Here is a 19,684-nt window from a genome sequence, read left to right as displayed (position 1 = left end):
CACAAGCCTGGGCCTCCAGGATTCTAGCCTAGCACCAATTCTAGTCCAGTTCTCTACTCCTTGATTGGCTGCAGTGCGAGCAAGCAAGTCCCTACCGCCAGGGACCAAGCTGCTCTGCCACACTATCCCTTCTATGACAGGCTGAGCCCTCTCACACCAGAGGCCAAAGCACACCCCTCCTCCTCCCTTAGGTTGCTTCTGTGGGACAGCCAGGATACAACACAGGAAAACCAGATGGTTTCTGCCTCCCCAGCCCGTGGCCTCCCTCCTGCGGGGCCATCTTGCCTTAGCTGCCACGACCATAGGAGACTCATCTTTACCCTGCTTGTGGTCTTTCAGTCCAGTTGGCATGCCTGGTGCACACTTGGTGAACCACCCAGCCTTCCCCTGAGATGCCTTCTCTCTAGCTGGAAGCCAGCCTCTCCCTCTCGGACACACGGGACACATCCCTTCCCCACGAGCCAGCCTGCCTACACCTTGGGAACTGAGCCAAAGCCAACACCTAATTCCTGCCATACCAGGGCAAAACACAGCAATACAAAAACCAGATATGCTACCATACCCTGGCCCGGGAGCGGCTGGTGTGCTTTTATTTTTAAAAAGTTTAATAAGCCATTAAAAAAAATCCCTGATGAATATTTTAGGATTGCCCTGGCAGAGAGGGAATAGAAACTACCATCACCACACCTAAAACCCTGCGGAGGAAAAGGGCTCAGGCATCAGAGCCCTCACAACTGCTTAATTTCCCTCCTTCCTCCCCCAAAGTTAACTAGATGTGAACAAAGGTCACATTTCTTCAGAGCCAACAAGCTGCCCTGCCCAAAGCTGGACAGGAAAGATGCAGCCAGCTTGGTTAAACACGGGGCAGCGCTGGTCCTAAAGGATTTCTACCTACAACTCACTCATCATGGATGGAATCACACAGCCCACAGCCTCCCTCCTGTGGGGCCGTCTTGCCTTGACTGTCACAGCTAGTACGAGATGTATCTCTACCCTGCTTGTGGTCTCTCGGCCCACGTGGCATTTCGTGCCCGCTTGGTGAACCGGCAGTGAACACACCCCGCCTTCTCCTGGAAGCCAGCCTCTCACTCTGGGGCCCACAGTCTAATTTGATTCCAAATTAGGAAGCAATAGCTAAGGTCTGGAAGGCTCCAGGTGTATGCCTGGAGACGCAGGAGTCTCTGTGTCATCAGCACACTGAACATACCAGAGAAATGGAAGGTACAGGCATGAGCTAGATGATGGTGGCCTTCTGGTGCCAAACTACTGCAGGCCCAAGATGTTGAGAACAGGCCTTAGAGCATCTGGGAGTTGGGGTGGAGAGGTGGCTCAGAGGTTAAGAGCACTGGCTGCTCTTCCAGAGGTCCTGAGTTCAGTTCCCAACAACCACATGATGGCTCACAACCATCTCTAATGAGATCTGGTGCCCTCTTCTGGTCTGCAGGAATACACGCAGGCTAAATGTTATACACATAACAAATAAATAAATCTTAAAAAAAGAAAAGGCATCTTGGAGCTGGTCGAAACCTCAAGCTTAGACCCCAGCAAAGAGGGCAGCTTGTTACCCTGGGCTTACAGAGGTCTAGGACCCCTACCCTCGAAGGGGGATCAGGCTATGAAATACTCTATGGTGGTGCAGACCCAGGCCAGAACTCTAGGACACCACCTGAGCCCCTCTGCCAGCTCTCAGCTCCCTACTCCCTCCCAGTGGGACACCTGGCCCCCACTCATGTGTCTCACATCTCTCCTAAACTCACCCACTGCGCTCCAAAAAGGTGCGGTCCTCCCTGCTTCCCGATAAGTCACCGCCCACTTCCCTGGACTTTATTCGGCAACTTAGCTGGCAACATTGCTTCAGGTTCCGGTCTCTTTCCTAGCCCACTGGGAAAGACTCTACAATCAGGCAGTGCCCGTCACCTCCCTCTCCCAGGTGGTGTCCCTTGATTATATGGGATGAGCCCAGAGCTGGCGTCAGAGAGAGCTGGGCTCACATTCTCACCCTGCTGGCTCAGGGTGTCACCCGAGAGGAGGCAGCCTGGGCTCCAGAGCTCTGCCCTCTGTGCCTTCTACCTACTTTGGTACCAGCGTCCTGATCTCCCTCTTAGAAGGCATCCCCATCAAGCAGGCCATGACATCAGATAAGGGACTCTCACCCCTGGACCACACCAGCATTCTAGCTGTGGCTCACCATAACGGCTCACCAAATGACAGCTTGGCTGGGCCACGGTTAATAGAGGAGCTGTGAGGCTGTTGTCATCTCTCTGCCGAAAAACTGGAGTTCCAGATACATAGCCCCAGTATCAAGGGGTTGACATGCGGTCCCTGTTACCTGTAGGTGAGAGCTTGAGGCCAAGGAGCTTGGCAATGGGCCATGAGCTCCTAGTCCCGCTCACAGCTTACCGAGTCAACCAAGGGCTGAAGGCTGAGAGAAGCCCCGGTCTGCTGCTGAGGCAGACTCCTCAGGGTCTGAAACAGATCCAATAGACTTTCAGAAACATAGTCAGTGGCTCGGGTTTCTCAACGTGGATCAGGTGCCAACTGCCAAAGGCCAATAACCAAGAGTTCTAGGGGATCCCAAAACCAAACAGTCCCAAAATTGCAGACAAGGCCTCTACCTGTGGAGACCATAAGAACATCAGAGGTGTTCCACTCACAGTAGAGGGAGAGGCTCCCAGTAGTAGCAGCAGCAACAGCCCATCATCCTTCACAAACTGTCCCCTTAAAGGCTGAGAGTCAGGGCGGAGCCTCTAATGATACAGGTCTGGGGACAGACAAGTGGCCAAGACATCACGGCCACACAGAATCTACAGCCGTAAGCTGCCATGGACAGCCTTCTCTGGGGTTTCTATTTATTGCTCTCTAGAGGTGGCTCTCTCCCCTGATGCTAAGACCTCCTGAGCAAAGACTGGACAGGAAGGAGTGGCACCAGGGAGCCCATGCCACCAGTGCTGGCATACCTACCTCCTCCTAGGATGTATATCACACCTGCCCACTGTTCCCACAGGGGATTGGACCCAGATGTTCACCTGTGGCAACTCCAACAGGCGTCTGCTTAACCAACTACTGGTAAGTCATACTTTTCTTAGTGGGATGTGGGCCAGAGACCTCAAGAAACAACACTAGGGGCCACACTTCTGGAGGAAGGAGCCCACGGAGCGGACAGAGGAGGGTAAACACACTACCAAAAGTTCTGAGTGAGCTTGGCGGAGGAGAGGCTATAGGCTGAATGACCCAGGAAAGTCCTGTGCAGGGGGCACTTAAACTGTGCCAATGCAATGCTGGGGTTCAGGCAAAACAAAGAATGATACGACCAGTGAGGACAGTGACTCAGGAGGAAGCAAAGGGACAGAATGTCAGCAGTGCAAGGTCTTTTCATCAGCGTGTCCTTCTACTTTAGTGGAGGGAGTGGATGTTTGCGCTGTTCTTGGCTTCTCTACACATGTGCTGGTCTGCGTGCACACAGCATGGAAACCAGAGGACGACTGTCAGAAGTTAGTTCTCTCCTCTCACCTTCCGAGTCCCAGGACTGAACTAAGGCCATCGGGTGTGGGGGTTTGTATGAGAACGGCTGGCCCCGTTAGGCTCACACATTTGAATGCTTGGTCACTGAGGAGTGGAACTCTTTGATGGGTCAGGAGGTTGGAGGAAGTGTGTCACTGGGGATGGGCTTTGTGGTTTCAAGAGCCCACGCTGGGCCCAGACTCTCTCACACCAGGGGGTCAGGGTCAGGATGCAGCTCCTAGCTACTTCTCCAGCCCACATTTGCCTGCTGCTGTGTTCCCACCACAATGACAACTGTAAGCCAGCCCCCGGTTAAATGCTTTCTTTTATAAGACTGGCCTTGGTCAAGGCCTCTTCACAGCAATAGAAAAGCGACTAAGACATCTTACTTGACAAGAGCCCCACCCACTGGGAAAGCCACCAAACCAGAGGGCCACCTTACTAGTCCTCCAGTGTTTCTAAATGAACCCGACATTTACCCTTGGAGAAACTGAATGGTCATGCATTCCCCATCCCATAGACAAGTTTGTGTTATCCTTAGAGAAGGTGAGTGGTCATGCATTCCCCATCCCTAGACAAATTTGTGTTATCCTTAGAGAAGGTGAGTGGTCATGCATTCCCCATCCCATAGACAAGCTTGTGTTACCCTTAGAGAAGGTGAGTGGTCATGCATTCCCCATCCCATAATCAAGTTTGTGTTATCCTTAGAGAAGGTGAGTGGTCATGCATTCCCCATCCCATAGACAAGTTTGTGTTATCCTTAGAGAAGGTGAGTGGTCATGCATTCCCCATCCCATAGACAAGTTTGTGTTATCCTTAGAGAAGGTGAGTGGTCATGCATTCCCCATCCCATAATCAAGTTTGTGTTATCCTTAGAGAAGGTGAGTGGTCATGCATTCCCCATCCCTAGACAAGTTTGTGTTACCCTTAGAGAAGGTGAGTGGTCATGCATTCCCCATCCCTAGACAAGTTTGTGTTACCCTTAGAGAAGGTGAGTGGTCATGCATTCCCCATCCCTAGACAAGTTTGTGTTACCCTTAGAGAAGGTGAGTGGTCATGCATTCCCCATCCCATAATCAAGTTTGTGTTATCCTTAGAGAAGGTGAGTGGTCATGCATTCCCCATCCCATAGACAAGTTTGTGTTATCCTTAGAGAAGGTGAGTGGTCATGCATTACCCATCCCATAATCAAGTTTGTGTTATCCTTAGAGAAGGTGAGTGGTCATGCATTCCCCATCCCATAGACAAGTTTGTGTTACCCTTAGAGAAGGTGAGTGGTCATGCATTCCCCATCCCTAGACAAGTTTGTGTTATCCTTAGAGAAGGTGAGTGGTCATGCATTCCCCATCCCTAGACAAGTTTGTGTTATCCTTAGAGAAGGTGAGTGGTCATGCATTCCCCATCCCATAGACAAGTTTGTGTTATCCTTAGAGAAGGTGAGTGGTCATGCATTCCCCTTCCTATAGACATGTATGTGTTATACATGCTGCTCTCTGAACACCAGGAACCCAAGACTACTACAACCAGCCCTCTCTCAAGGACCCCAGTGAGGTTTAAAGTCAGCATCTCTACCTCCCTGGGAACAAGGGTCTGATTAGGAGGTGTATCTCATAGCCTAGATGCTCTGAGGGCCACACTGCCAAGTCCCTCTGCTCTGAAGGGGAGGGTGCTGGGTGTGCTATCACATCTTGGAGGATGGGACAGACAGCTCAGGAGCCCGTCTGGAACCCTAGAAGAACAGCGGCTCACATCTGGCCCCATCAAGCCTCCCAGGCTGGTGAGTTCAGGCTCCCCTCCAACACAGAAGTCCTGTGTGCTCCCTCCCTCTTAGCCAGGTATGCACTGGGTAGCACCAAATGGAAGCCCCTCAAATTGTCCTGGGCTGCAGAGTTGGCTCAGTGCCTAAAGGCCTTGCTGCACAAACATAAAGACCAAAGCTTGGATCTCCAGAACCCACAGAAACGCTGGGTGGGCTTGACAGCCTGCCTGTAATCCCAGTCTCAGAAGGTAGAGACAGGATCCTCAGGGCAAGCTCTGAGTTTAATGAGAGACCCTGCCTCCATGAATATAGTAATTGAAGATGGCTCCCAACGTCAGCTCTAGAGCCCCACATACATGTGTTCATATACATGCATGAGAACCTACACACACACACACACACACACACACACATGCACGCACGCATCCACACATACATACCTGCATATAACACAAACACAAGCACACAAACATGGAAAAGGAAAAAGAAAGCTATAGTCTGGCAGCCACAAGTGCTGGAACTGGGCCAGTCTGGCTCGTAAGAGGCCACCCAGAATCAGAAAGAGCCGAAACTGACAGGCTTCTGGGTCATGGAAGATGCTAGTCCCAATAGAAGCTAACTGCAGTACTGGGTTAATGGCTTCCCTTCCATCAACCTGTTTCCTTATCTCTAACACAAGGATTTGCTCTAACCCTTTTCCACCTAGACTTCTGAGCACTACATTAGGGGTTGTCTGTGAGGTCTGGCTGCCCAGATTCCGGTCTTGTGCCTGGGGCTCTGGCAGGAGCCACCTGCCCCAACCTCAGCCCCTCACGTGTAGCATGGGAAGAAGAGAGCACCGACTCAGGGGTCTGCAGATTCACGTGAGGCCATACCTGACTTGGAGTGAGGATATAACACTATTAGCACATTGCTCCGTGAGCTTGGGGCCCCTGCTGTCACTATACCCATATTCACAAATGAAGTCAGTCCCAACAACCAACCCTTCCCACCTCCATTGTGTCCTCTGGGTAAAGAGGCCCACCAGACCCCACAGACTGGGTTAATTCACAGCATGCACACACTGATGGCCTCGGGCACACACAGGCTCAGGCGAACCCCATCATGCCAAGCAGCGGGTGTGGTCTTTGCAACAGGACAGGGAGGACAAGCAGAGAGGAGTCAGGCAAGGGGCAGGGGTGGGTCACATGCGGTCACTGAGGGAAGGGGAGCCAGCATAGCCTGCAACCGAGCAGCCCACGAGAGCAATGGCGGATCCTTACCTCCCTGGCAGGACCTCTGACCACCAGGACTGTGTTCCCCCAAGAAGCTGGAGGCATGCTAGAGTAGAGAGCAGGACACAGAGAGCAATATGTACTGAGCAAGGCCGGTAGGAGAAAGGACTGGAAAGGAGCCCCAGGGGGGATGTCCAGTTCAGGGCATCCACAGCTCAAGTGGTACCCAAAGGCCCCGGAGACCTGAGCACCAGACAGCGATCCCTTCCCAAGACTGGCCAGTGCCGCGGGCACAGAGGAGGGGAGCAAGCAGAAGATAAAGACCCGCTCAGACCGGGCCTCACCATGCGGGCACCTGCCCTCCAGCCCACCTGCCCAGGGAGAACCACGCGGTAGACTTTCTAGGATGATGTGGACTCCATAGGGAAACGACTCAGGAACCTCAAGGCCCCTCCAGCCAGAGTCCAGGTCGTCCACAGATATTACAATTACTCCCATGAGGACCCGAAGCCCATAGAGGACTCGTGTCTGTGTCGAGACAGGGAGGGAACATACACTTTCCAATGCCAGCACCACAGACTGGAGGTTCTGGCCCTCGATCCATCTGGGTAACTTTGGGTAAGGCACGTTTCCTCTCCAGGCCTCAGTTTCCCCATGTAGAACTAGAGTAACACATACTCTACCACTGCCAGGCTCCAAATCCAATAGGAGTACAGGTGGCTTTTCTAGACTTTTCTCTGAGGGTTGATTTTACTGGAATAGAGAGATGGTCAAACATCCCAGAAGTTCACCAGCAGTATGGGAGGTAGGGATTTGACTGCCACTAAGACTAACGGCAGGCCCTTCCCAGGGCACAAAGTGTGTGTGTATGTGCATGAAAGAGAGAGAGAGAGAGAGAGAGAGAGAGAGAGAGAGAGAGAGAGAGAGAGAGAGAGAGAGAGAGAGAGAGAGAGAGAGAGAGAGAGAGAGTGCTGGGGAAGAGAGAGAGTGTGTGTGTGTATGAGAGAGAGAAAGAAAGAGAGAGGGAGAGAGTCAGGGAGGGAAGGAGAGGAAAAGAAAGAGAGGGAGAGTGTATGTATGTGTATGAGAGAGACAGAGAGAGTGTGTGTGTGTATGAGAGACAGAGAGAGTGTGTGTGTGTATATGAGAGAGAGAGAGAGAGAGAGAGAGAGAGAGAGAGAGAGAGAGAGAGAGAGAGAGAGAGAGAGAGAGAGAGAGAGATCGAGATCACAGCTGGGAACCAGACCCTTTCATGAAACTCCTTTCCCTGATCTGATCCTGGGCCCTTGCCCTGGGGGGGTTGAAGCTCCTCCAGGACAGCAAGTCTACCACTGGGTATCCACAGTCCCCAACAGGGGCCCCACACCTGGAGAGTGACAGACCCCAGCAGTGTCAGTTATTAGGGCAGGCCTGACAAGAACTGGCACACCCTTTAAGGTTTTTCTTGACCTGGTTATACAACTTGGCTGGTCATGAGAACCCTGGGAGGGCTGGTATCGCAACCTCCTTTTACAAACAAGTCAACAGAAGCCAGGAAAGGTGAAGAGGCAGTTTGCCCAAGGGCATCAGTTTGGTAACTAGTTCTCAACAAAGCCCAGGTTAAGAACCTGAGTTAACAGAGTCCCTTGAGACCCAAGCTACCCTGAATAACAGTGTGTAGCCACAGCCTGGGGTTAACATCTGTTCGTGACCTTGCAGGCCCACTACCCTATGCTGCTGCTGCTCTAGACACCCCAGACCAGAGTGGACCAGCTGGACGGTGGGGGAGGCCCAAACAGGTGTGCACAATTACCTTTGATGACAAACGCCTCTGCCAGGAGCCGCATCTGATACAGGGGCTTGTTCTCCATGGGTATGTCATCAATCCCAGCCCGTGCATACATGCTGATGGCGTCCCGGTACGAGCCCTCCACATAATGCAGCTTGCCCAGGATCAGCATGGCCTCGCACATGTACTGTGGCTGCAAGGACAGAGATGTGTTAGCCGTTCCTGCTCCAAAGCTCCCACCATGCCATTCTACTGCCTAAGACCCTTCTCAGAACTCTCCTTCCTCCTCCAGGAAGGCCCCCATGATGCCTGTGCCCACGGCCTCCACACCTGAGTCTACTGTCTACACTGTGGTGTGTGTGTGTGTGTGTGTGTTGAAAGTAGATGAAAAGCTTTAGAAAGAGCCCATGAGGACCCCAAAGTCAGTACCTGCGCCCCTACAGCAGGATTTTTAGAAGGGGACCCAGCTATATTAGCAGCACCTGGGAGACCCAAAATTCCTAATCCAAACCCTGCTCTCTGTAGCACTGTTTATACGCAAATCTCTACCCACTCAGGACTCTCAAGGCTTCCTTAGGGATTCAGCTGGTCTGCTTGGCCCTGGCCAAGCTACCCTAGCAGGGAATGTGTTTACTGTCAGTTCAGTCAGTACTGCTGACTGAGAGGGTCTGGAAGGGTGGGAGTCCTGAACTCGTCAACTCTAGCTTTAGACGTGAGTCTATTCTACTCTGAAGATTCCCACCTCTTAAAAGCGCCTGCTACTGCCTTGTACACAGCTGGCCTTTTAGCCCAGGCTCCGGCCACTGCCCTTAGCACGAGGGCAGTCTGTAGATGAAGTTCTGGTACCAGGCGCTAACCTCTCCCACTGGCAGGAGGGTGATTTCCAGTCTGCAAGTGGGTAGGTAGGTCAAGGTATCTTGATCCCAGGGCAGGCCTCCACAAGTCTCATCATCCTCCCTCAGAGACCAAGTAAGAGACACGGGGTGAGGCAGAGCCAAGCCCCAGGGAAGCCAAATTCTCCATCCCCACTACTCTCTCGGGCTTTGGAAAACAGCCATTCCGCCATTCCTTCACTCACTCAAAACCTTCCCCATGCCTGGCCACACGGTCATCTGTCCCCTCAGCCCCATCTCCTCCTGGAAGCCTCCCCAGCACCCAGGAAGCTCCCTTCTGTTAAGTCCCCACAATGCCTCGCTGTTGCCGAAAATTATTTTAAGGTGTGTGGCTTTGGTTTATGCTGCATTTGTTTAACTCTGTGTGGCTGTGATTCTTTGCCTGTCTAAAACACCTGATGGTCTAAGGAAGAGCTGAAGAGCCAACAGCAAGGCAGGAGAAAGGCTGGGTGGGGCTGGCAGGCAGAGAGGATAAGGAGGAGGAGAAATCTGGGAAGAGAAGGAAGGAGCAAGAGAGCAAAGAGAGGAGGACGGCAGGGGCCAGCCACCCAGCTACTCCAGCCACCCAGCTACTCCAGCCACCCAGCTACTCCAGCCACCCAGCTACTCCACCAGCCACGGAGAAAGAAGTATACAGACTAGACAAAGATGTAAGCCAGAGGCATGAGATAGACAGGATAATTTAAGAAAAGCTGGCAAGAAACAAGCCAAGCTAAGGCCGGGCATTTGTAAAAAAGTATAAGCCTCCATGTGATTTATTTGGGAGTTGGATGGCAGGACCCCCAAAACGAGCAAAACTCCAAAAAGAGTAGAAGAGAATAAAAACAAACAACACCTCACAATGCCTTGAGAAGTACCCTCTTCGGACTACTGTTAACTCTCAAAGGCTGTTTTTTGTTTTGTCTTTGTTTTTAAGGCCATTTGTTTGTTTCCCCGAAGAGGCCACCCCCTTCCTGGGTCAGGGTCACAGGTGACACATCCCCAGAGGGACCTAGCCCACAGGTCTTTGTCCTTCCACATTCTGGTCTCAAGCTACAGGCTCCCGTCCTCCCTACCCAGCCCCATCTTCCCTGTGGGTGAAGGGAAGCTCATAGCAGCCATGCCTTGCTTCCCATCCCAGGAAGCTGCATTAGTAGGGTCAAGTCTAGAGCACAGCTTTGACCTGCCCCTGAGAAAAGAGCAAGACAAATGCAGGCCATGGGCAGTTATTACGACCATGCACGGGGGTGAAGGGGCAGTGACGGCTCGGAAGGACGCCATCAGTGAATGATGTGTGTGTGTGTGTGTGTGTGTGTGTGTGTGTGTGTGTGTGTGTGTGTGTGTGTGTGTGGCTGCTGGTAGACCCCTGTGTACTAATGACAGCTTACAACATGGCATCCGCTAAGTTAGGGGTGGGAGACGACAATACAGTGAATGACTCCTAAAATGAAATATTTACTACTTTAAGAGCTGCTCTTGGTGGCAAAAAGTATATCTATCTTGACCTTTATTGTCAAGCTGTCTTTCTCTCTGATGGAGCAATGGTAACCATATAGTTCTACTGCTATATTTGGTTAGGTTTTTTTCTCCCTATCTTCACTTGGCAACATCGGAAGCCAGCTACCCTAACTGATTTGAAGTGTTCTTGGTCTGTTGACCTAAACAGTCAGAATCGCAAATCCTGGCTAAGTGGAAGGGTACCTGTAAGACTTCCTCAGCTTAGGATAAAGCTCCCCCTGCTAAACAGTCACCTGTCCTGTCTCTGCCTCATGTCCCTGTATGCTCACAAAGATGCCCAATAGGAAAGAACAGACGAGAAAGCGTTCCACTCTGAAAGTGAAGCCATCCTTCAAACAGTCCAAGTTTCTTGGCGGTTGTATTTCTACTCTAGTTCTTTGGAGACAGCACCGAGAAGTTGCGGGGAACATCAGAGTTTGAGATGTCACAGCGGATGCAGCCATATTTGCTACATGGCCGCCTCTCCCAGGTCACAGAAGCCAGGCCAATGGCATGCCATTGTAAAAAGTACCTGGGAAGCCTCCATAAATAGCGCGATAATTCCTGAGCCCCCCGGATAGCAGAAGTTAGCACGATGGCGAACTTTCACTCATCTCCACAGAAGTGTGCTAGCCGGGACGTCAGGGACCACCCAGATTGTAGGGTCAAGAATACGGGAGGAGGCACCTCAGGACTACCCGCCCCATCTCCTCTCCATCAGAGGACCGCACCTGAGCACACCCGCTGCCTAGAGACCCCGGCCCCGCCCTGACCTTTGGAACAAGATAACCCGGAGACTCACGGGCAGCTTCCCATTGTTCAGGACGCTGCTCAGGTGATCTTTGGCTTCTTTTAGCCTGTGCTCACTCTTCTCCAGCAAAGGGATGGAGTCTTTTATTTTGTCGTGGTTGTCCTTCAAGCACTGCTCCAGGAGGGCCTCCGCCAGCAGCAGTTTCCCCAAGTCATCTGAAAAGCAGGACACGGACCCCTGAGTCCTCGAACACACACGGTGTGCCTCCTGGGCCCTTAACTGCCCCTGCCCAGCACACGAATGGCTCAGTTCCAAGAGATAAAAGATGCATTTCCCATGATCTCTGAGGACTGCAGGGGGTTCTAAGCCAGTCTAGGTGGCAAAGAAGGAACCAATCTAAAAAAGAAAAGGACCCAGCCAAACCGTGGAAGAGGGAACCTGTATGGTGTGGGTTAGCAGCACAGTTCACACCCCTGGTTCCTGAGGTCGAGACAATTGATTTGCCCCATCTTTAGTGAATTTAGTGTGGCTTGGGATGGCCTAGCAGCCCACGCCATGCACGGTTTCTTGTGCAGCAAGGCAGGTCACTGGGCGGTCGGGGCTTTTATTGTTACTCCTCTCTCACGGGGGGGGGCTCATCTGCATACCTCATTACCTGGCAATTAGCTTTAGACTACTTGATTGCCCTACCGCAATAAAATCCCAATCTTATCACCACCACAAACCTGCTACCTGTGACAGAGGGGCGGACAGGGACACTCACTCACACACACACACACACACACACACTCGAGCCAGATGTCTGGTGTGCAGAGCTTAAAGTCCAACAGCCTCCGGTGGCTGTGCCCACTGCCTGCCCATCACCCAGGATGAGGAACCATTTGATGGAAGAGCCTAATAAATGCCTGTCTAGTGAATCAGACAGCTGTCAGGAGAGGAAGCCAGATGGATGGATGTGGGGAGCTTTGGCAATTCCACAGTCTCTGGGAACATCCAGTCTACCCTACCTTTTCACTCCGTCCACCAATGGGCGGTTAACTAAAATTCTGTGTGTACCTAACAAGGGGCACCCTGCAGACACACACACAAAGGAATGAGGAAGCGTTGCGTGTGCCACTGTCCAGCAAGAGTCACATGGTGAGACCGCGTCTTTGAAAGAAGGAAGCAGAGAGAGCAGATCATGGTAGTGACAGAACAGTATCAGATTTCCACAAGTGAGACCCCCCCCAAAAAAAGGGGTATGTGTGTGAGCAGAATGCAGGCAGTCATAAGCCACTGTTTCTCCACTCAAGTGACAGACACACACACACACACTCACACACACACACACACACACACACACACACACACACACACACACCCCACACCTTGGGAACAGGCTGGAGACACAGAGGGGCTTTCCACTCTGTGGCACCTTTGGTAGGTTTGAACTACGGGAATATACTACCTACTCAAAAATAAAATTTAAATCAACCCAGGGCTGGAAGGCGGCCTTCATTTCCAAATCCCAACCCTGATGAGTGGCGGAAGTCTAGGAAGGACTCGCGCACGGTAGCTCGGGGCTCTGCCTCGCTTTGTAAAAGCCACAGCAGGGTTCCAAGCCAACTTGAAGGAACTGTGTCCCTCCCTGGGCTCCTTCGGCGAGAGGGTCCCGCCCCTTAGCTGCAGGAGCCTCTCCACCCTCTGAAGCTTAACTGGACACCTCAATGCAGTGCCAGCCGCCTCTGCTGTTCACCCAGCGGGCCCAGAGCTCCTGGCTCCTCGTCTGGATACCTTTCATGCCAAAAGAAACTTGCTTCTTCAACCCCAGAACGGGCCCCTGCCCACAAACTGAGCACCCTCTAAAGCCTCGACCGCCCAGCGTGGTCTCCGCGTGGGACACCCCCTCAACATGTGCTAAAACTTGAGCGCATGGGTAGAACCCAGACAAAGCACTGCTGAATTGACTGAATCGATTGGTTAAGGAAAAAAAAATCAGAAAGAAGGTGGAAAAGAAGGTGTATTTTTTCTTTCGTTTTTGTAGAGCCTTTGTTTCTTTAGAAAAGATGGGCGCAGATGGGGCTTAACCCAAAACTAGCCCCTCTCCTAAGTGATGAGCACTGCTCTAAACTCCAAGGGAATAGGACTGTGAAAAGGATGTTAGTATCTGTCATGGGCCTACTAAGTGCCCGGCGTCTTATCATATAGTTTTATTTAACCCGCACAGCCCTAAAAGGTGGACAATAGACTCATTGTAGTTCACAAAGTCTAGCGATTTTGTCAGGGTTGTAGCCAACAGGCAAACAAGAAGTCACTCCCGCATCTCCCAGCAGAGATCTTGATAACTAAAATACACAAAAACAAACATTCACTTAATGTGTGCAATGTGGAGTGGTCTCACAGGCTGAGCCATGTCTGGCTTGTGGAGGTTAGAGGACAACCTGTAAGGAGTCCACTGAGTCTCACTTTTCACCACCTGTGTACAAGGATGGACCTAGATCATCAGACTTGACAAGCACCTTTAGCCCCTGAGCTAAAGAACAGTCTGCAATCTTCCATGGCTGAGCTGAAAGCCGTGGTAAATCCCACAGCCGGGGCAGGCGGCTCGCACCTTACCAACCTGGTAGCCAGCACTGTTTTTGTGTGTGGTGTGTGATGTTAGAGACTGAAGTGGCTTCCACCAGAGCCGTCTCCAGCCCCCCTAGCTGTCTACTCTTGTTCCTCGGGGAGGCAGCCTCCCTCCCAGCCCCTCACAGGTGTCAGAATTCATCCTATTTCCCTCGCTCCCGATTCCCCTTCTCCTTGCTCTCCCACCCCCTTCTTCCCATCCTACAGTTCTTCACTGATCGTTCTATGAAACTAAAGGGCACCCGGGGAACCCCAAGTCCTCAGTCTTCAGTTTGTCAAGTGAGTTTGGGTGAATAAGCACACTCCTGTCCTCCAAAGGTCAGGCCCGGGTCAGAGCATCCAGCTTCTCCCGGTCAGGGTTATGACAGACCCGTGGCAACCCTACCCCATGCTTGCCGTTAGTAAACAGGCCTCACTGAGTGGTCGACGCATCCCCTCCGGTGACCTGTCCTGAACACCTGTGGCAGCTACTCTCCACTCAGGCTTCTTGAGCTCTCAAGGGGCAGGTCCCAGCGCTTCCCTGGGGAGCTAAGGCCTCCCGCCTGGCCCTCACATTTGGAAAACACATGTGCCCATTTGTAGCTAGTGGGTCAAGTGTGTCCTCCACATCAGGCTGGCAAGGGAGTTTCTGTGGCTTCTACCCAAAGGCTTGCCGTGACTGGGGCCTTCCACTATCAGCCTTGTGAGGGGATGGTGAGAGAGAATGCTTGCTGAGACACTCAACTGCCCCTGTGTTTAAAACAACCTTCCTACTCGAAGAAACAAATCATTCAGCTAAGAAACAAAACCGGCAGACGGGGGCTTTGCGAGAAGGTAGTGGTATCGTGGATATCTTTTTAATGGGCTCTTATTTCACCGATGCATACTGAATTAGTGGGACAGCAATGGGCTGAGGAACCACAGTTCACAAGGATCATCAAGATGGCTGAGCAAGGAAAGGTGCCTCCTATCAAACCTGACAAGCTGTGTTTGATCCCCAGGACCCACATGGTGACTGGCTACACACACACACACACACACACACACACACACACACACACACACCAGGAGCCAACTTAAAATGTAAGTTGATTTTTAAAAAAGAGTGTTCATGAGTTAATAACTCCTGAAGCTGGCTGCTAAAAAGATGGGCTTCCTTCTTTTTTCTAAAAGTATTTTGTAAATGTTTCACAGGCAAAGTGTTAGCAAAATTAAAACACTGGATGGCTTCAAGATAGCTCAACCAAAACTTGTCAGCACGCCTGAACTAGGTCCCCAGAGCCTAATCAGTGGAAGGAGAGAACCGGCTTCCGTACGAACGCTCTGCCTCAAGCACACCTGCCCCCCAAATAATGGAGGGAGTTGTTTTAAAAAATCAAATCAAAATACTGGGGCAGTTTTGTTTTCACACGGCCAGACCACATCGCCACAGGCAGTGCTCTGTAGTTCCCCTCTCCCAGGCTCCCCAAATCGACATTGGATGTGAGTTTGAAACACACACACACACACACACACACACACACACAGGTAGTAACTACCTCCCTAGGGTGGGAGCAGCCTCCTCTGTCAGGAAAAGGGCCTGGGGCTGTTCCTTTTCAGTTTCTGTACCTTCAGTCAACCTGCCCAGGAGCCAGAACCCCCCACCCCCTCCTCACCCCCTGACATCTAGGTTCTGAGGCCACTCAATCTCTCCAGAAAGTTCTGGGGACCTCTGGGGCTCACCCACCCCTCCCTTAGAACCTTCTACCTTTTTCCACATTATGTCACCATCAGGTCTGAAAGAGTCTGACAGGACAGGTGAAGTGTTTTTTTTTTTGTTGTTGTTTGGTTGGTTTTTGGCAGAATCAGTCTGCTTCTGCCTCCCGAGTGCTGGGATTAAAAGTGTACACCACTACCACCTGGCTTGACAGGTGAGGTTTTAATAGACTTCTGGCTCTAGGAGATTCAACACCTTCTGGTCTCCATGGGCACTTCCACTCTTGTATACACAGTCACATGCACATATACACATAATTAAAATATACAAAATTAAAAATAAAGATAGATGCTCCCCCAGCTTTGGGGATGGGGGTGGTCAGGGTGTCACTATGTAGCCCAGGCTGGCCTGAAACTCAGAGATCCTTCTGTCTCTGCCCTCTTCCCGGTGCTGAGATTAAAGATGTGTGCTGTTACATCCACAAAATTAATTAATTAATTAATTAATTAATTAAAAAAAACAATTATCCTTCCTATGCTGTAGTTAGGGGGATTAGTGCCAACACTATTCTCCCCAAAATATAGGTTCCCATTCTCTTTAGTAGCTAAGAAATCCAGAGAAAGAGAATGGAAATAACAGTCAATCCAAAAATGTTCTTGCCATTTGTTTTCCTTCCTCTGGATAGTGCTTGTGTGCATGTAAGTGCACACATGTGCATATGTGTGTAGGTTGGGAAAGTGTATCTAGATTTGACGAGAGAAAAGTTATCCACAGAGCTAAGGAAAGGCCACCTGTCTTCGCTGGTCAGTCTCTCCATTTATATGGGTCAGTTCTCACGCTAAACACAACTCAAGCTTCAGGCCCCAGCTCGTGCATGAACAGGCTCTACCAATGTGCACATTATGTGACCTCTTACCCTTGGGGTCCCACATCAGAGATGTGGAGAGAACTCCTAACTTCAGCATGATTAGTGAGAATTTAACTGATGCTGTACCTAGGTTTCCCAAAGGGGTTCTGTAGAAGGTGAGACCTGGTTAGGTTTGGGAAACGTGGTACCTAGGGCAAGCATATTAAGAACTGAAAGTTGCTCCTGGTTGCCGTTGGTGCTGAGCATCAAACCCAGGAACTCCATACTCAGCTCCAACCTCTTAGTTTGGGGCATATTTTGTGAAAGAAATTCACCAATGCACAACACAGCTAAGAGGCCTCAAACTCAAAACTGCCCTCTTCCTTTGCCTCCCAGGTTAGGGTTAAGGTTAGGGTTAGGGTTTAACCCTGTCTGGTTTTAAAGTCCATCTTTGACTCCATTCTTCCCTTCCCTTTTCAACTCCCTAGCCTTTTCCTCCCTGGACACTGATTAGCCAAGTGCTGAGCCTCCCTGGAATCTCTAAAGAACACTTAGGAAAAGCAACTCCTCCGAGGCCCTGCTTCCTGTCTGGGCCCAGCACCTTGCTCGGTGGGGCTCAGCCTCACGCAGATTGCCACACCTCACTACCCTGAAACCAACACCCGTGCTGGACAATTCTCAGTCTCACCCTCACCAGGCCCACGAGAAGGGGTTCCTGCGATTTTCCCGCTGAGCCCTGGAAGAGAGCCTCTTGGTATCCCTGCACGCAGCACTTTCCTTGGGCAAACACCTTGCGCTTCTCAAACATCAGGAGGACTGCTGCGAGGTCTGTAGCTTCCTCTGAGCTCTACAGTCCAATCGGCAACTGCACACCATCCTGCCCCCTACCCGCTCTGGACGCTCTGCAAGGGTGGGCATTCTGGTCTATGCATCTTTGAGCACACAGTACAAACGAAAAGACGCACTTAGGATCCTGGGTTCAGATTTCACACTTCCTGGCGGGATGATGGAGTTATTTACCTATAGAGTACGGAGGGGCCGCAAGTAGGAATAGTGGTGAGGAGTGACTGCTTGATGAAAGTCCCCAGAACTGTCTGACACATAGTAAGCAATGGCACAGGCTATTTCTGTCATTATAATCATTCCATCTCTCCTACAGAGGCGTCCTGGGCTGGGTGGTGTTGGGAAACTCTTTATATACACGCTTTTTATCTGCTTCTTTCAGAAAAGGTAGGTGTGTACACGTGGGGCGGCGGCGGGAAGAGGGGTGGCTCTGAACCGCTCTCAAGGCAGCAGCAAAGCACCCGAAACAGGATCTGGGGCTGGAGACTGGGCGGGGTTCTCCCTCTGCCCCATCAGGGTGCTTTCCCGCCCCAGCACGAGAAGAGAGCCCAGCCCAGCTAAACCAGCCCTACTGCTAAAGCCACTGACTGTCAGGGCTGGATAGGGCCAGTGTCCGCCACTGGAGAAGAAACTGAGGCTCGCCGGCTTCTTCCCGGACTTACCCGGGCGCTCGACAAGCCTCGGTCAAAGTCTGCTGTGGGCAGAGCTCGGTTCTCGGTTTGAAGGAAAAGTTAAGGGAAGACACGGGAACAAACAAACTCAGCATGAGGGAGTGTAGGCAGTTTAGGGTGGCCAGAGCCCGGTCCAATGCACTTCTCTGATACCTCCATTTCACCGTAGGGTTACCTACATGCCCTTAAAGCGCAGAGGGCACAAACTTTTTCTCTCCAAACACCCAATCTGCATGTGATCCCCACCCCACCCCACCCCCCGGACAGAAGGGCTTTCCTAACTGCCTCGGCTGCGGGTGGGTAGCGCCGGCTCGGGACGGTCGGTCGAGCAGCAGCGCTTCCTGGAGGAGGCGGTGCTCCCGGCGCGCTCGCAGCCGGCGAACCTGCCCAGCTTCCTTCACTCACCGGTGTCCAGAGAGATGAACCTGCCGCTCGGGCTGCTTCGCCGGTTGCTACCGCCGCCGCCGGAAATGCCCAGCGTCTGCAGATGCCGGACCAGCTCGAGCATGCGGTCCCAGTGGCCCTCGGCGCGGCAGCGCTCCACCTCGCTCTCCACCTTCAGGTAGGAGCCGTGCGCGCCCTTCGCAGCCATCTTCGTGCGGGAGCTGTCATGGGAGGTGCGGCGGAGGAGTGGAGACCGGGCCGGGGGCGGCGTCCAGGCTGGGGCACGCTCTCCAGCAGGGGCGACTGGAGTGCTGAAGGCATCCGGGGCCCCGGTGGCGGCGGGGGCCCGAGTGGCGGCCGGGGGTCCGCAGCAGCAGCAGCGGCGGCAGCTCCCAACGCACCGCCCCGAGCCTCCGGACTGGGGCTGCGACTGCGGGACCCCAAGGAGTCCAGAAGCAGCCTCCGCCGCTGCTGCAGCAGCTCCTGCCGCTGCCGCCGCCGCCGCCGCTGCAGCTGCTGCCACAGCCCCCGCCCGGGACCCGGGCGTCGCCAGCTGCGGAGCCTCCGGGGGCCGCGGCTCCACCCCCGAGTGGGCGTGGCTATCCCCCGCCGGGCCGGGCGCGCGGGCGGCCAGCGAGGCCACAGCAGCCAGGCGCGCGCCGGGCGATCGCGCCCCGCCCTCCGCCGGCCCCCCGCCGCTGTCTGGGAGCTCACTTTAATGCTGCGGGGAGCCCGGGCGCCCGGGGGCGCCTCGCTCCCCGTTCCCTCCCCCCATCCGGTCGGGACTCTCGGCCTGGGCTCCTCCGCCCGGACCTCCCGGCTTTGTGTGCTGGCCCCGTCACCGCCGCTGCCTGCCGCACGTCACAAATCCACGGAGCGACCCACAGGAGGGCTCCAGCCCCGAGCTCCCGGGGATCCCAGGATCCCAGCTCGCCTGATGCAACGCGCCGCGCCCGCGGGGCTGGGGCCAAGTCCCTAGGCTATTCGGACGCCCCCCAGCTTGGAGAAGCCTTGTGTTTGTCTTAACTGCCTGGCTCCTCTTCCCCCTGGACTCCCTACTCTAGGCGACTGGGTTTGGGCTGTTGCTCTTTTTGTTGCTGCTGTTGTTTCGAGACAGGGTTTCTCTCTGTAGCTTTGCAGCCTGTCCTGGAACTAGCTCTTGTAGACCAGGCTGGCCTCGAACGCACAGAGATCCGCCTGCCTCGGCCTCCCGAGTGCTGGGATTAAATTAAAGGCGTGCGCCACCAGCGTCCGGCTGCTCCGAGTTCTTAAAGACGATCCCATCGGCTTTTCCA

The 19,684-nt window shown here is 52.9% G+C and overlaps 1 protein-coding gene across 2 annotated transcripts in view; it reads right to left on the bottom strand.

Annotated features, from left to right (window-relative positions):
• Positions 1–18,812, bottom strand: part of Ttc7a (tetratricopeptide repeat domain 7A) — a 108,366-nt gene extending 89,554 nt beyond the window's left edge. The window contains exons 1-3 of one of the 2 annotated variants that reach the window (XM_040739056.1): positions 18,411–18,812; positions 11,414–11,577; positions 8,267–8,435 (exon numbers count right to left, since the gene is read on the bottom strand). In XM_040739056.1, coding sequence (XP_040594990.1) covers positions 8,267–8,435; positions 11,414–11,577; positions 18,411–18,597 — 520 coding nt within the window. In that variant the 5' untranslated portion in view covers positions 18,598–18,812. Of the gene's footprint in view, positions 1–6,522; positions 6,577–8,266; positions 8,436–11,413; positions 11,578–18,410 lie in introns of those variants that run through there. The other variant, XM_040739057.1, reaches the window with a different exon arrangement.
• Between the last annotated feature and the right edge of the window lie 872 nt (positions 18,813–19,684).

Source organism: Mesocricetus auratus, unplaced genomic scaffold (assembly GCF_017639785.1).
Source record: "Mesocricetus auratus isolate SY011 unplaced genomic scaffold, BCM_Maur_2.0 Super-Scaffold_100676, whole genome shotgun sequence".
Lineage (NCBI taxonomy): Eukaryota > Metazoa > Chordata > Mammalia > Rodentia > Cricetidae > Mesocricetus > Mesocricetus auratus.
This window is presented reverse-complemented; position numbering and strand designations above follow the sequence as displayed.